The sequence below is a fragment of the Bombina bombina genome, chromosome 7 (assembly GCF_027579735.1).
Source record: "Bombina bombina isolate aBomBom1 chromosome 7, aBomBom1.pri, whole genome shotgun sequence".
NCBI classification, from domain to species: domain Eukaryota; kingdom Metazoa; phylum Chordata; class Amphibia; order Anura; family Bombinatoridae; genus Bombina; species Bombina bombina.
Window position 1 is genome coordinate 545,244,024 of NC_069505.1, and position 16,695 is coordinate 545,260,718.

The following is a 16,695-nucleotide window of genomic DNA, read 5'->3' on the forward strand; positions in this document are numbered from 1 at the left end:
TTCATTGTTTTGTACAGGCTTTGGTACGTATCAAACCTGTCATTAAATCAATTTCTCCTCCTTGGAGTTTAAATTTGGTTCTGGGGGCTCTTCAAGCTCCTCCATTTGAACCTATGCATTCATTGGATATTAAATTACTTTCTTGGAAAGTTTTGTTTCTTTTGGCCATCTCTTCTGCTAGAAGAGTTTCTGAATTATCTGCTCTTTCTTGTGAGTCTCCTTTTCTGATTTTTCATCAGGATAAGGCAGTGTTGCGAACTTCTTTTCAATTTTTACCTAAGGTTGTGAATTCTAACAACATTAGTAGAGAAATTGTGGTTCCTTCATTATGTCCTAATCCTAAGAATTCTAAGGAGAAATCATTTCATTCTTTGGATGTAGTTAGAGCTTTGAAATATTATGTTGAAGCTACTAAGAATTTCCGAAAGACTTCTAGTCTTTTTGTTATCTTTTCCGGTTCTAGGAAAGGTCAGAAGGCCTCTGCCATTTCTTTGGCATCTTGGTTGAAATCTTTAATTCATCATGCTTATGTCGAGTCGGGTAAAACTCCGCCTCAAAGGATTACAGCTCATTCTACTAGGTCAGTTTCTACTTCCTGGGCTTTTAGGAATGAAGCTTCTGTTGATCAGATTTGCAAAGCAGCAACTTGGTCTTCTTTGCATACTTTTACTAAATTCTACCATTTTGATGTGTTTTCTTCTTCTGAAGCAGTTTTTTGGTAGAAAAGTACTTCAGGCAGTTGTTTCAGTTTGATTCTTCTGCTTATAATTTCAGTTTTTTTCATTATAAGATTTAAACTTTATTTTGGGTGTGGATTATTTTCAGCGGAATTGGCTGTCTTTATTTTATCCCTCCCTCTCTAGTGACTCTTGCGTGGAAGATCCACATCTTGGGTAGTCATTATCCCATACGTCACTAGCTCATGGACTCTTGCTAATTACATGAAAGAAAACATAATTTATGTAAGAACTTACCTGATAAATTCATTTCTTTCATATTAGCAAGAGTCCATGAGGCCCACCCTTTTTTGTGGTGGTTATGATTTTTTTGTATAAAGCACAATTATTCCAATTCCTTATTTTTTATGCTTCGCACTTTTTTTCTTATCACCCGACTTCTTGGCTATTCGTTAAACTGATTTGTGGGTGTGGTGAGGGGTGTATTTATAGGCATTTTGAGGTTTGGGAAACTTTGCCCCTCCTGGTAGGAATGTATATCCCATACGTCACTAGCTCATGGACTCTTGCTAATATGAAAGAAATGAATTTATCAGGTAAGTTCTTACATAAATTATGTTTTTCATATATATAAGGAAATGATCTTGATGTTCCTTTAAATATTTTAACTATCAAAATAATATCCTGATCACAGGTTGATTGGTCCCATTTTGTTGATTTTAAATTGCGCTTTTTATTAGCTGGTGAAAAATATATAAGTAAAAGAAATTGTCTTTTTTTTCTGTTCACATTTAAATTTATTCAGTGTATGTTTTTTAACTTTTCAGTTTAACTGATCATATTGCATTTTTTATACATTTTGATGAATGATTTTAGATTTCAGATTCTACACAATAAGTTTTTTAAATTCAATTTTGCTTCTTTAACTTTTTTTTTTACTTGTTATATTTCATGGTCATACATATCATAATATTAAATGAGTGAACATATACTATATTGTTTCACCATTAATACATTGTACCATTTTTTTTCCTCCCTATTTTTGACTATTGAAACAAATAAAGGGGACTTTCATTCATGAAGTATAAGATACTTCATGTAGAAAGCTCCTTTATTTGTTTCAATCAATCAATCACCGTTCTTAGCTGCTACAGCATCCCACGGCAATCGATTGAAACAAATAAAGGCGCTTTTCTACATAAAGTATCTTATACTTCATGAATTAAAGACCCCTTTATTTGTTTCAATAGTCAAAATTAGGGAGAGAAAAAATGGTACAATGTATTAATGGTGAGATCTTATAGAAGAGTCAGGTTTAGACTATGTATTAAAACAACTTTATTTAAAGGGACAGTCTAGTATAAATTAAACTTTCATTATTCAGATAGGACTTTTAATTTTAATCAACTTTCCAATTTACTTTTATCATCAAATTTGCTTTTTTCTCTTGGTATTCTTAGTTTAAACTAAACATAGGTAGGCTCAAATGCTAATTTTTAAGCCTTTGAGGGCTGCCTCTTATCACATGCTTTTTAAATCTCTTTTCAACACAAAGAGACAAAAAGTACACGTGGGCCATATAGATAACACTGTGTTCAGGCACAGGGGGTTATTTAAGATTTAGCACAAAACAATGCTAAATTTAAGACAATAGATAATAAACAGTCACAGTCATGTGATCAGGGGGCTGGAAGAAGGTACCTAGATACAAGGTAATCACAGAGGTAAAAAGTATATTAATATAACTGTGTTGGTTTTGCAAAACTGGGGAATGGGTAATAAAGGGATCATCTATCTTTTAAAACAATAACAGTTCTATGGTAGACTGTCCCTTTAATGTGTTTTTTTCCAGAGCCACATGCAATCAAGATGGAAGTCAAAAAGGAAGCATCTCATATAATTCTTCAGACAAATAATTGTGTTGCTGAAGGTGATGAGTGGTGGACGTTAAAACAAGCCAATTGCAAAAAAAAAAAATATTTAGTAATTTATTTCTTTTTTTTTTCTTCTTTTCTTTAACTTTTTTTTACCTTTTCAGTTTAACCGGTCATATATTATATTATATTATTTTGAATTTTATATACATTTTTGATGAAATATTTTAGATTCCAGAGTCTATACAATAAGTTATTTTTTATTCATTTTTGCTTCTTGTTTATTTTCTTTAAAAAATATATTTATATTTTTTTTACTTGTTCTATTTCATGTCATATATATCATAATGTTAAATGAGGGAACCTATACTATATTGTTTCACTATTAATTCATTGTACCATTTTTGTTTCTCCCTGTTTATGTACTTTTAAATTAGATTAAATTTGACATTTAGCAATCAGATCTTTAAAGAAGAGTCAAGTTTAGACTATGTATTAAAACAGTTTAATTTACCATGTATTTTTTTCTCTCTCCAGATTCACATACAATCAAGACGGAAGTCAAAAAGGAAACATCTCATTTAACTCGTCAATCAAATAATTGTCTTATTGAAGGTGATGAAAAGTAGAAGTTAAATGAAGCTGATTGCAAAAGAAAATATCCTATATCAACACACAATTCTACAGATATTACTGATGCATACAATCCTCCTGTTGTAAATAGTGTTAACATTATACAGCAAATAGAGTACAGATACAGTGAATGTGGAAAAGATTTTGATAAAAAGAAAATGTTTTTTAATCATATAAGAATTCACAGAGGAGATAAGCCATATATGTGCTCTGTGTGTGGAAGGGGTTTTAATTGTAAATGTTATCTCACTATACATGAAAGGCAACATAACGGAGAAAGGCCTTTTCATTGTATTGACTGTGGAAAATGTTTTGTTAGTCATTCAACACTTCTGAGTCACCGTAAAAGACACTTAGAAGATAAGCCGTTTGCTTGTACTCATTGCGAGAAACAATTTATCTACAAATCAGCACTTGTTACACACATGCGCGTACATTCAGGAGAGAAACCATTTCCTTGTTCGCAGTGTGATAAATCCTTCCGTCACAAACCTGGACTTGTTACACACTTAAGGACACACACAGGGCAGAAACCCTATTAATGTTCTGAATGTGGGAAATCATTTAGTAAAGGGTTGTCACTTATCATGCACAAAAGAATACATACAGGAGAGAAACCACATATATGTGGAAAATGGGGAAAGGCTTATTTTAGCCACTCATCTCTTACTAGTCATCAGAAAAGACATAATCGTTAGACTATTAGTACAAAAAAGAAGCTTACAGTTTGTTATAGGCAAAGACATAAAAAAAATTCCATTGTATAAAAAATACCAAAAAGTTTTTTTTCCAAACTTTGTTAAATACACAAGGAAAAACAGCTGCTGGAGACAGCACACTCCAATGGCCTCCTCATAACATTCACATTTAAATTTATTCAGTGTATGGTTTTTAACTTTTCAGTTTAACTGATCATATATTACTTTGCATGTTTCATACATTTTGATGAATGATTTTAGATTTCAGATTCTACACAATAAGTTTTTTTAATTAATTTTTGCTTCTTTAACTTTTTTTTTCTTTTTACTTATATATTTATATTTTTTTTACTTGTTCTATTTCATGGACATACATATCATAATATTAAATGAGTGAACATATACTATATTGTTTCACCATTAATACATTGTACCATTTTTTTCTCTCTATTTTTGACTATTGAAACAAATAAAGGGGACTTTCATTCATGAAGTATAAGATACTTCATGTAGAAAGCTCCTTTATTTGTTTCAATCAATCACTGTTCTTAGCTGCTACTGCAGGCCACAGCTAAAAAATTTTAAGAACCGGTAATCGATTGAAACAAATAAAGGAGCTTTTCTACATAAAGTATCTTACACTTCATGAATGAAAGACCCCTTTATTTGTTTCAATAGTCAAAAATAGGGAGAGAAAAAATGGTACAATGTATTAATGGTGAGATCTTATAGAAGAGTCAGGTTTAGACTGTGTATTAAAACAACTTTATTTAATGTGTTTTTTTCCAGAGCCACATGCAATCAAGATGGAAGTCAAAAAGGAAGCATCTCATATAATTCTTCAGACAAATAATTATCTTGTTGAAGGTGGTGAGTGGTGGACATTAAAACAAGCCAATTGCAAAAAAAATATTATTTAGTAATTTTTTCTTTTTTTTTTTCTTCAACTTTTTTTTTTTACCTTTTCAGTTTAACCGGTCATATATTATATTATTTTGCATTTTATATACATTTTTGATGAAATATTTTAGATTTCAGAGTCTACACAATAAGTTATTTTTTTATTAATTTTTGCTTCTTGTTTATTTTTAAAATAAAAAAATAAATAAATATATATATATATATATATATTTTACTTATTCTATTTCATGGTCATATATATCATAATGTTAAATGAGTGAACATATACTATATTGTTTCACTATTAATACATTGTGTCATTTAGCAATCAGATCTTAAAGAAGAGTCAGGTTTAGACTATGTATTAAAACAGTTCTATTTGCCATGTATTTTTTCTTCAGATTCACATACAATCAAGACGGAAGTCAAAATGGAAACATCTCATTTAACTCGTCAATCAAATAATAGTCTTATTGAAGGTGATGAAAAGTGGAAGTTAAATGAAGCTGATTGCAAAAGAAAATATCCTATATCAACACAAAATTCTACAGAGATTACTGATGCATACAATCCTCCTGTTGTAAATAGTGTTAACATTATACAGCAAATAGAGTACAGATGCAGTGAATGTGGAAAAGATTTTGATAAAAAGAAAATGTTTTTTAATCATATAAGAATTCACAGAGGAGAGAAACCATATATGTGCTCTGTGTGTGGAAGGGGTTTTAATTGTAAATGTTATCTCACTATACATGAAAGGCAACATAACGGAGAAAGGCCTTTTCATTGTATTGACTGTGGAAAATGTTTTGTTAGTCATTCAACACTTCTTAGCCACCGTAAAAGACACTTAGAAGATAAGCCGTTTGCTTGTACTCATTGCGAGAAACAATTTATCTACAAATCAGCACTTGTTACACACTTGCGTGTACATACAGGAGAGAAACCATTTCCTTGTTCTCAGTGTGATAAATCTTTCCGGCACAAACCTGGACTTGTTACACACTTAAGGACACACACAGGGGAGAAACCCTATAAATGTTCTGAATGTGGGAAATCATTTAGTCAAGGGTCGTCACTTATCATGCACAAAAGAATACATACAGGAGAGAAACCACATATTTGTGGTAAATGTGGAAAGGCTTATATTAGCCACTCATCTCTTACTAGTCATCAGAAAAGACATAATCGTTAGACTATTAATACAAAAAGAAGCTTACAGTTTGTTATAGACAAAGACATAAAAAAAATTCCATTGTATAAAAAATACCAAAAAGTTTTTTTAAAAACTTTGTTAAATACACAAGGAAAAACAGCTGCTGGAGACAGCACACTCAAATGGTCTCCTCTTTTTACACATTTTGCACCAAATATGAGCAGGGATTTGTTTGTTGAAAACAAGTGTGGTTTGTTTCAAATATTCTTTTAGATTCACTGGCAAAGTCACTAAGGGTAGGGGTAATAGTTTGCTTGTCTGTTGTTCAAAAAATTTAGTAAACAATCACTACACATGGGTTGATATATTTTGCATGGGATGATCCAGAAAGAATCTTGAGAGATGTAAGAATTGTGGGGGCTTGGACATGTGACTGTTTTTGTTCCTCAAACTATGAGCATCTTGCGTTGTTCTAGATCAAGAAGGTGTGATCCTCAAGAGTTATGTTAACTAGAACATGCGCTCTCTCTTTCTAATGACACGGTGAGTCCACGGATCATTATCAATTACTGTTGGGAATATCACTCCTAGCCAGCAGGAGGAGGCAAAGAGCACCACAGCAGAGCTGTTAAGTATCACTTCCCTTCCCACAAACCCCAGTCATTCTCTTTGCCTCTAGTGCAAGGAGGAGGTGAAGTAATTAGGTGTCTGATAAAGATTCTTCTAACAAGATTTGTTTGTTTTGAAGACAGGGCAAGCTTGCTCGGGTCTTCCCTGTCAAGCTGGGTTTAGCTGTGCTCCACGTTAGTCTCTTCAGTAGGGCAGTGGTGGCTTTAAAGCAGTTAGGAACTTGTAAGTTGGGCCTTGCTGCGTTTTCCTATCACTTTGCTGCCCTAATACAGAAAACCAGAATAGGTTTATTCTGATTTTCTTTCTTTCTACAGGCCTTTGTGGGGAGCGGCATCCTCTCATGCTGGGTAAACTGTCCTCCTGCCGGATGGCTAGATGTAGGTAAGTGCTCAGTCTTCTTTTGTTTGGGGGACTTGCACTTTTAAAGAAATGGCTGAATTATTCTGGGACATTTTATATCCTTGGGAAGGTTATTTTATGGCAGGACTCAGGCACTGGTGACTAGGGGTTAATTATACCCTAATTAGTTGAGTTCATTAAGGGTTAATAAGGATTCCTGTGTGAATCTTTACGGTATACTCTTGTTAGCTTTTGTTTCTCGATAGCTAACTGTTCAGTCTGTTATAGCTTTTATTGCGAGAAACCTGCTGATATGTGGGTTACAAATAGTGTTAGCGTGCTCTTTAGTGAATGTATTGAGCAACGCTTTTTATGGGCTTCAGGACTTGTTCAATATGTTGTAGCCGGATTATGGTCCCTAAGTACGTTTTTTGGCCAGTAGCACTGTGTGCCTTTTATGCCGGTTGACAGATGGTTGGATGATGTGACACGGGGTTAAGGCGCGCTTCATTTTTGTTCCGACATGTGTGGTACTATTAAGACCTGCGTGGCTTAGTAAGCCCCGCCTTCTTTGTTTGGACAGAGCGGTGCCATTTTCGGCTCTATCTGTGCCGGTCTGTAGCCACGCCTGCTTGTTGCCGATAGAACGGAGGAGTTTTTCCTTTGTTTTGCTTATGCAATAGGTTATGCACTCTCTACCGTTAACACTTAAGGAAAGGCAGAGGGAGATATACATATTTATTAATAAAGACAGTTTGTTTTTTTCTAAAGACAAACAGCCTTATTCTTTATTATATTAATCTAATTTTTTTTAAGTTATATTAGATTTTTATGTGTGTCTCTTTCTGTTTAAAAGTTATGTTAACATTAAGAAAGGGTAGAAGACGATGTGCATATTATTTAATAATAACCATGTCTTTCTCAGCTCTATAATTTATTATATTAGTCTAAATCTTTTTAAGTTATATTACATTAATAAGGTGCCTGTCTCTTTCAGTTTATAAGGGGCTGTCTGTTTTTTTTTGGAATCTAGGGACTTCTTCTATATGTAGTGCATGCTGTCGCTTGAGTTATAAGTGTTTTTAGCGTACAACTGTGAGTCATACTCTGTTCTGACAGGTATAATTTTTTAACACATAGTGTTTATATATGTCACAAATTGGATTGTTTATCCCTGAACTCAATATCTCTTAGGATGATGCTGTTCAGGCAATGATACAGCTTCTATTCCCTTGTCCCAAGCTTTGTTGACGTCACATGCAGTGCCCTGCGGTTCCTCTCAATCTCCAGGAGAAGTGTATTTGCCCACAGATTTGCAGCTCAGCATTCCTCTGTGGTAGCTGTGGCTTGATCTGCTTTTCCTATGCTTCATGGAAAATGCAAGAGGACATTTGCTATACTCAGATTGAAGGTTTCTGCTCTGCACAGGTTGTTTTTCTTCCTACGTTTTGATGAGGAGAATTTGCCAGTAGTTCTGTGTGTGAACTCTCAGATTCGGACAGTATAATTCCTTCATCTGATCTGAAGTGGTTTTCTTTAGATGTATGCTTGCACACCTCGACTACTGTTAAAGGAGGTTTTGGCTATTTGGACGACATTGATTACTCTGTCGCTGTCAACCTTTGAAGGTCTTTCCTTTTGTGAACCTGCTCATTTCAACGTTCTTTGGAATTTTACAGGAATGGGAGAGGCTAGGGGGATGCCTTTTCTTCCTGTATTCCGTCCTTGAAAAGATTTCCTGTCACTGAATCCATTCTCCTGCACGGTGTTCAATGCCTTGTTTTTTCTAGACTTGCTGTGCTTGCTGTGTGGATATTGTGACTGCCTATTGGCAGGATAAAGGGCCTCCCTGTAGCTAAGCGGTACAGCCAAGGCTATGTTCTGCTGTTGTAGTGTTAATATTTTGAGTTTTCCCCAAATTCACGCTTCTGGCGTTTCCTTTTCAAGGAGGCGACCTTGTTTGGTCTTGGTCTGACAGTATTCCTTTGAATTGTAGGTGGTAATATGTTTTTCACTAATCGTCATGAGAGTAGAGCTATAGGCAAGTTTTCGGTTTCCTTATCCTGTGTCAGTCATACCTTTTGAAATCCAATCTTGATTTCTTCCCAGGAGCAGATTCTCTTTTTGATTATTTACAATTCCATACGATGACATCTCTCTCTGGGAGTGATAGTTCTAGTCCCTGTCTGAGAACAGGAGCTAGGTAGTTTCTTCAAGCTTCTCAGGTTCTGACCTTCAAGTAGTATTATTTTTTTGGTTCAAGAGGGCCTGTTCATATCGAACATAGACCTGAAGGTTGTGTACTTTTTGTTCACAGGATTTGGCATCTTCTCAAGTTTGCTACCTTAAAGGCTGAAGGTAGAGAGTTCAAATCTAGCGGTGGCTTTGTGTTCCTCTTAGTGAGTTCCACCTCTCTGAGGGGGGTCTAATAGCCTCAACTAAATCATGTTTTGCAGGCTACGGACTTTGTCTTCAAGTCCTAGAAGGACTTTTAGCTCCTAGGGTAGTACATACCTTCTGGACATCATAAGGCTCAGGTGGCACTCATTCTTCGAGCAGTTTCTCTTTGAGAACTCTTGTCAAAGCTTCTTTCCCATAGTGGGGAAATGAATCTGAAGGAGAGTCCCCTTTTTCCTTCTACAAGACCTTTATTAGATTCTCGGACTAGAGGAATCCTCTGACAGTGGTCAGACTGTCAAGGGTTTATTTGTTTTCTTTTTCTGTAGTACCCTATCCGGCCAACAACTAGGTTTTTGTGGTCTGGTAAATCGCTGGATATTTTCCATCCAGGAAGTTGGACGGTTCTAGCTACAGTTGACTTGACTTGACTTCCCCTTCCAGTATTTTCAATGTATTGCTGTTTTCCATAAATTGGAAGTTGGATCTGTCTCGGAGAATAGATCTAGATCAGTCGACAAGAGTCTCTACCCCGTAGTGTTTTCTCAAGATGTTTCATGGCGCGTGCCTCGAGAGACATTCCTGGGTGTTGTGTCCACGGACACCAACCAGCTGGACTGGGAATCGATTTGGGCCCTGTTTAGGGGAGGGATTTTGGACTCAGAAGTGTCTGTTCTCCTCTTGGAGATGGGAGCGTTTTTCAATGCTCTGATGTCTTGTCCTCAGTCGTCCTTAGCTGGTTTCCAGTCAGACATTGTCACCTCTATGGTTTTTATCAACTCTCAGGGTGGAACTCAGAGTTCCTTAGCCATGTAGGAGGTGTGTGTTTTAGATTGGTCAGGGGGCAGAAGTTGACAATTGTGTCTATCTGCAATCTACATTCCAGATGTGGACTTTGGGAAACGGATTCCTGTGTAGTTAGACTTTTCATCCCGGGGAGTGGGGTCTCCATCCATAAGGGCTCTCAGTTTAACAACCAAATGGGATTGTTGGAATTGGAGCGGATGGCGTCTCTTCAGGACACCAAGCTTCCTAAGTCCGGTTCGAGGTTGAGAGATCCTCTGGGTTTTTTCTGTCTGATGCACTGGCAGTTCCTTGCTACGGAAGGTGAACATATCCCTTCCTACGTTTGCTCTCCAATCTCGAGTCTTTGCTCGGGTCAAGCAGGGTGAGCGTCAGTGATTTTTATAGCTCCTGCGTGGTCTCGCAGGATTTGGTATGCAGTCCTAGGAGGAATGTCTTTTTTACCTCCGTGGAGGCTTCCTCTGAGAATGGACCTTCTTCTCAAGGAGCTTTTTTCTTCATCCAATTGGTTATTGGGTCCATGATTTAGGCTTGTAAGCCTGTCACTAGAGAGTTTTGGTGTAATACCTTTATTGGTGTGAGGCTATAGGGTCTTCTTAAAACAAGGTCAGGATCCCTAGGATTTTGCCTTTTGTCCAGGAAGGCCTTGTGAAGGGGTTATCTGTCAGTACCCTCATGAGTCAGATTTCCGCCTTATTCATTCTGTTGCACAAGCATCTGGCGGACGTGCCGGATGTTCAATCCTTTTGACAGACCCTGGCCAGAATCAGGCCTGTATGTTAATCTGTTGCTCCTTCTTGGTGTTTTAGCCTTGTTTTTAAAGTTTTTTCATCAGGCTCCGTTTGAGCCTATGCATTCCATAGTTATTAGGTTTTTATCTTTGAAGTCAGGGGTGCACTGCTTACAGGGCTGTGTACTTTTAACAATAGCATATGTTCACATTTTCAAAGTGAACATTTTATAAGTGAGGCATTAATTTTTAAGAATTATACAAGAATTACACTCAATACTCTCCACACTGCTGGTTACTAACTATCAAACTGCCTACTGACATCTGCTAAGGAATGCTGAGTTAACCTACTGTCTCTTCTGCTTTCAGGTACGTGAACTCAGGCCCTGCACTGAAATCTTGCTATTTCCTGCTTTTCTGTCATTTTACAACAAATCCCTCTTTTTGGTACGTGAACTCAGGCCCTGCACTGAAATTTGCTATTTCCTGCTTTTCTGTCATTTTACAACAAATCCCTCTTTTTGGTACGTGAACTCAGGCCCTGCACTGAAATCTTGCTATTTCCTGCTTTTCTGTCATTTTACAACAAATCCCTCTTTTTGGTACGTGAACTCAGGCCCTGCACTGAAATCTTGCTATTTCCTGCTTTTCTGTCATTTTACAACAAATCCCTCTTTTTGGTACGTGAACTCAGGCCCTGCACTGAAATCTTGCTATTTCCTGCTTTTCTGTCATTTTACCACAAATCCCTCTGTGTGTGTGTGTGTATGTATATATATATATATATATATATATATATATATATATATATATATATATATATATATATATATTGAGCAATTGAATTTAGTCTGTTAAAATTAAGTCCTGCATTTTTTGTAATGATTTTTCCCAATGTCTCAATTCTAATGTCTAGTTAATTGCCATGTGATGCTCACTCCTTATCAATACTTGCTATAACTCTAAAATTTATAGTTTTCTTATGTCACAGTTTTAACCCCCTCCCAATTTTACTGTCTGTTTACTTAACTCATCTCACCCTGACCAGATTCTAACATTCCAATTGGCCTTACCAACTGTCTTTGATTAGCAATTAAGTAAATTTAGTGGACTCAGCTGACTGCCCTACCTGTATATATTTCAGACTAGTTCGGGGATGTGCACTGCACAGGGGTGCACTGCTTACAGGGCTGTGTACTTTTTAAAAATAGCATATGTTCACATTTTCCAAGTGAACATTTTATAAGTGAGGCATTAATTTTTAAGAATTATACAAGAATTGGGCAAGGGGCAAGGCAAGTACTCTTGTATTACTATGTTTTATGTATATCATTGTATCCTTTTGCAAGTGCTGCTGTAACACTGTGTCTTATGTGTTTACTTGGTTCCCACTTTCAGAATAATGCTCAATATCTTCATATTCCTTTTTTCTACCTCTTGTCTCTACAACAAACTACATTACTCTCTTACTCCTTCTCCCTCTCCACCTGCACTGTTCATTAGCCCATCTCTCTTATACTCACCTTACTTTTGTACTCATGAACTCTACTTATTCCTAAATACTCTCTCTCCCCCCTGCACTTCAGTTAAACAACAGTCTCATTACTGCAAATCTGCTTCTCATCTCATGTCACTCTCCCTCTTGCTCATACTAGCTGCTGGCGACATCTCCCCTAATCCTGGTCCCTCACAACCTCCTAACCTTTCACATCCTTGTGTGCCTTTCAAAAGACTTCATAAACTAAACTCTGGTAACCTTAATCGCATTCCTCTTACATCTAAAAACCCCTCCCCCTTCACTTGTGCACTCTGGAACTCTCGCTCTGTTTGCAACAAGCTAACTTCTATCCATGATCTCTTTATCTCCCACTCTCTTAACCTTCTGGCTCTTACAGAAACCTGGCTCTCTACCTCAGACACAGCATCCAATGCTGCACTGTCACATGGGGGTCTCCATTTCAGCCACACTCCTAGGTCTGGCAATAGACAAGGAGGTGGTGTCGGTATTTTACTTTCCTCTCGTTGCACCTTCCAACAAATACAGCCCTTCTCTTCACTCACATTTTCTTCATTTGAAGCACACATGATTCGGTTATTCTCTCCCCTCTCTATACGTGTTGCAGTCATATACCGCCCCCCTGGCTCCCCAACTCAATTTTTAGATCACTTTGCTGCCTGGCTTCCTTATTTCCTTTCCTCAGACACCCCTGCCCTCATTCTTGGTGACTTCAACATCCCCCTTAACAATCCCACTGCCTCATCTGCTAAACAACTTCTGCATCTCACTTCCTCTTTCGGTCTGTCACAATGGACTGATTCTCCCACTCACAAAGACGGTCACTCCCTTGACCTGATCTTTAGCTATCGATGCACTCTCTCAAACTCCCCTTTTCCTCTTTCTGACCACCATCTCCTTACCTGCAACATATCATCCCTTCCTACAACTCTCCCACCTTCTACTCCTCACACCAAACTTCACAGAAGCATTAGGTCTTTAGATCAGCAACAACTTGCTAATTCCCTTCAACCGCTCCTCTCATCCTTCTCCTCCTTTTCCTGCCCTGAACAATCTATCTGCCACTATAATTCCACCCTTATATCCGTCCTTGACAATCTCGCCCCTCTTACCACTGCTAGGAAATCACACACTCATCCCCAGCCCTGGCATACTCCTCTGACACGGTACCTACGCAGATGTTCCCGTACTGCTGAACGGCATTGGAGAAAATCACGGAGTTCAGCTGATTTTCTTCATTACAAATTCATCTTGAACTCCTACTACTCTGCCCTTAATCTCCACAAGCAACACTACTTCTCTACTCTTATCTCTAATCTTTCTTCAAACCCAAAACGTCTGTTCTCCACTTTCAATACTCTACTCCGTCCTCCCCCACTTCCTAATACAACTTCTCTGTCAGCTCAAGACTTTGCCAGTCACTTCATTAACAAAATTGATTCCATCAGACATGAAATCAGCTCTCAACACAATTCCATTCTCTCCCCCCCTCAAATACTCTCACTCAACCACAACCCTCATAACCTGAAACTTAGTTCATTCTCCCCTGTTACTGAGGATGAAGTTTCAGCACTTATACTGCGCTCTCACCTCACTACCTGTCCCCTTGACCCTATCCCCTCACAGCTGCTCCCCTCTCTCTCTGCTACCCTTACCCCTATACTAACACACATTTTCAACCTCTCCCTCAGCACTGGTACATTTCCCTCATCAATGAAACATGCACTGGTCACACCTATCCTCAAAAAACCTTCCCTTGATCCTACCTCCCCATCCAACTACCGCCCTATTTCCCTCCTCCCTCTTGCTTCAAAGCTTCTCGAAAAACTAGTATATGCACGCCTATCCCATTTCCTTACGTTAAACTCCCTTCTTGACCCGCTGCAATCTGGATTTCGTCCCTATCACTCCACAGAGACAGCTATTGTTAAGGTCACCAACGACCTACTTACAGCTAAATCAAAAGGCCACTTCTCTCTGCTTATCCTCCTTGATCTGTCCGCAGCCTTTGACACTGTCGACCACCCTCTTTTGCTCCAAACCCTCCAATCCTTCAGCATCTGTGACACAGCCCTTTCGTGGCACTCTTCCTACCTGTCAAACCGTACCTTCAGTGTAGCCTTCTCTGGGGCCTCCTCTGCCCCGTCACCACTTTCTGTCGGAGTACCGCAAGGCTCTGTCCTCGGTCCCCTTCTCTTCTCAATCTATACGTCATCACTAGGTTCCCTTATTAAGTCCCACGGTTTCCAATATCATTTGTATGCCGATGACACCCAAATCTACTTCTCTGCACCAGAACTATCTCCTTCCTTGCTAACCCGTGTCACTAACTGTCTTTCTCACATCTCTTCCTGGATGTCCTCTCACTACCTCAAGCTAAATCTCTCCAAAACTGAGCTCCTCATTTTCCCCCCTTCTTCCAAAATCTCCACCCCCAATATCTCTATAACTGTCGACAACTCCATCATTACCCCTACCCCGCATGCCCGATGTCTCGGGGTCACATTTGACTCAGATCTTTCCTTCACTCCTCACATTCAGTCCTTGGCTACAGCCTGCCGCTTCCACCTTAAAAACATCTCTAAAATTAGACACTTCCTTACACAAGACACAACTAAGATTTTAATCCACTCTCTCATTCTTTCCCGCCTTGATTACTGCAACTCTGTCCTCTCTGGTCTCCCCACCTGCCGCCTAGCTCCTTTACAATCCATAATGAACGCCTCTGCCAGACTCATCTTCCTTACACGTCGCTCTTCATCTGCTGCGCCTCTCTGCCAATCCCTTCACTGGCTTCCTCTAGGATCAAACACAAAACTCTCACTCTTACATACAAAGCCCTCAACAGCACTGCTCCCCCCTACATCTCAGACCTTGTCTCCAGATACTCTCCCTCCCGTCCCCTTCGCTCTGCTCATGACCTCCTACTCTCCTCCTCTCTTGTCACCTCATCACACTCCCGTTTACAGGACTTCTCCAGACTGGCTCCCATCTTGTGGAACTCTCTGCCTCGCTCCACAAGACTCTCTTCTAATTTTAAAAGCTTCAAGTGCTCCCTAAAGACTCTACTGTTCAGGGACGCATACAACCTACGCTAACCTTTCCTAATACCAGTTCCTCTCCTCCACTGCAATCCCCTGAACCCTCTTAGCATGTAAGCCTAAAAGTCCAGCTGTTTGTAGATCACCTTCTTAAGAGCTGACTACAACAGTGCAACTCTTGGCAGGGCCCTCTACCCTATAATTGTTTTGTTGTACTCCCCCTTTGTTTATAGCGCTGCGGAATCTGTTGGCGCTCTACAAATAACCGATAATAATAATAATAATAAAGTCATAATTGTTACTGCTAATCTTTTGTTCGGAGGGTTCTGAGCTGTCAGCATTGCAGTGTAATTCTCCTTATCTCATAGTTCATGCGGATAAGGCAGTTCTAGAGTGATTTCGGACAGAAATATGAATCAGAAAATTATGGTTCCTTCTCCCTGTCCTAATCCTTCCTCTCATAAGGAACGGTTGTGGCACAACTTAGTAGTTGTGTGGGTTCTTTATTTCTATCTACAGGAGACTAAAGATTTTCGCCAGTCTTAGGCGTTGTTTGTTTTCTTTCTGGAAGACGTAAGGGTCGGAAAGCTACTGCCACTTTTCTTTATCTCTGGTTGAGAAGTAGTATCGTTTGGCATAGGGGTCGACTGGACAGCAGTCTCCTATGAGAATTACAGCTCTTTCCTTTAGGGCTGTTTTCTTTTTCTTGGGCCTTCAAGATTGAGGCCTCTGTAGAACGGATTTGTGAGGCTGCGAATTGATTTTCTTTGCACTCTTTTCTTAATCCTATAATTTTGATCTTTTGCCTCGGCTGAGGTTCTTTTGGGAGAAAGGTTCTGCAAGCAGTGGTGCCTTCTGTTTAGGTTACCTGTCTTGTCCCTCCCTTATCATCTGTGTCCTCTAGCTTGGGTATTGATTCCCAACAGTAATTGATGATGATCCGTGGACTCACTGTGTTATTAGAAAGAAAACAAAATGTATGCTTAACTGATATATTTCTTTCTTTCTTGACACGGTGAGTCCACAGCCCTCCCTATTTTTTTCGACAGGCCTTTTTTATATAAACTTCAGGCACCTGTGCACCTTGTGTTATTTCCTTTCTCTCCTTTTCATTCGGTCGAATGACTGGGCTTTGTGGGAAGGGAGGTGATACTTAACAGCTCTGCTGTGGTGCTCTTTGCCTCTTCCTGCTGGCCAGGAGTGATATTCCCAACAGTAATTGATGATGATCCGTTGACTCACCGTGTCAAGAAATAAATACATTTATCAGGTAAGCATAAATTTAGTTTTTGGAGTTATT

The 16,695-nt window shown here is 38.5% G+C and overlaps 1 protein-coding gene across 1 annotated transcript in view; it reads left to right on the forward strand.

Moving 5' to 3' along the window:
* The window catches only part of LOC128636531 (zinc finger protein 32-like), a 58,583-nt gene extending 52,606 nt beyond the window's left edge, over positions 1-5,977 (forward strand). The window contains exons 5-8 of the mRNA XM_053689529.1: positions 2,530-2,607; positions 3,089-3,166; positions 4,672-4,752; positions 5,184-5,977. Coding sequence (XP_053545504.1) covers positions 2,530-2,607; positions 3,089-3,166; positions 4,672-4,752; positions 5,184-5,977 — 1,031 coding nt within the window. The remainder of the gene's footprint in view (positions 1-2,529; positions 2,608-3,088; positions 3,167-4,671; positions 4,753-5,183) is intronic.
* Positions 5,978-16,695: the final 10,718 nt, after the last annotated feature.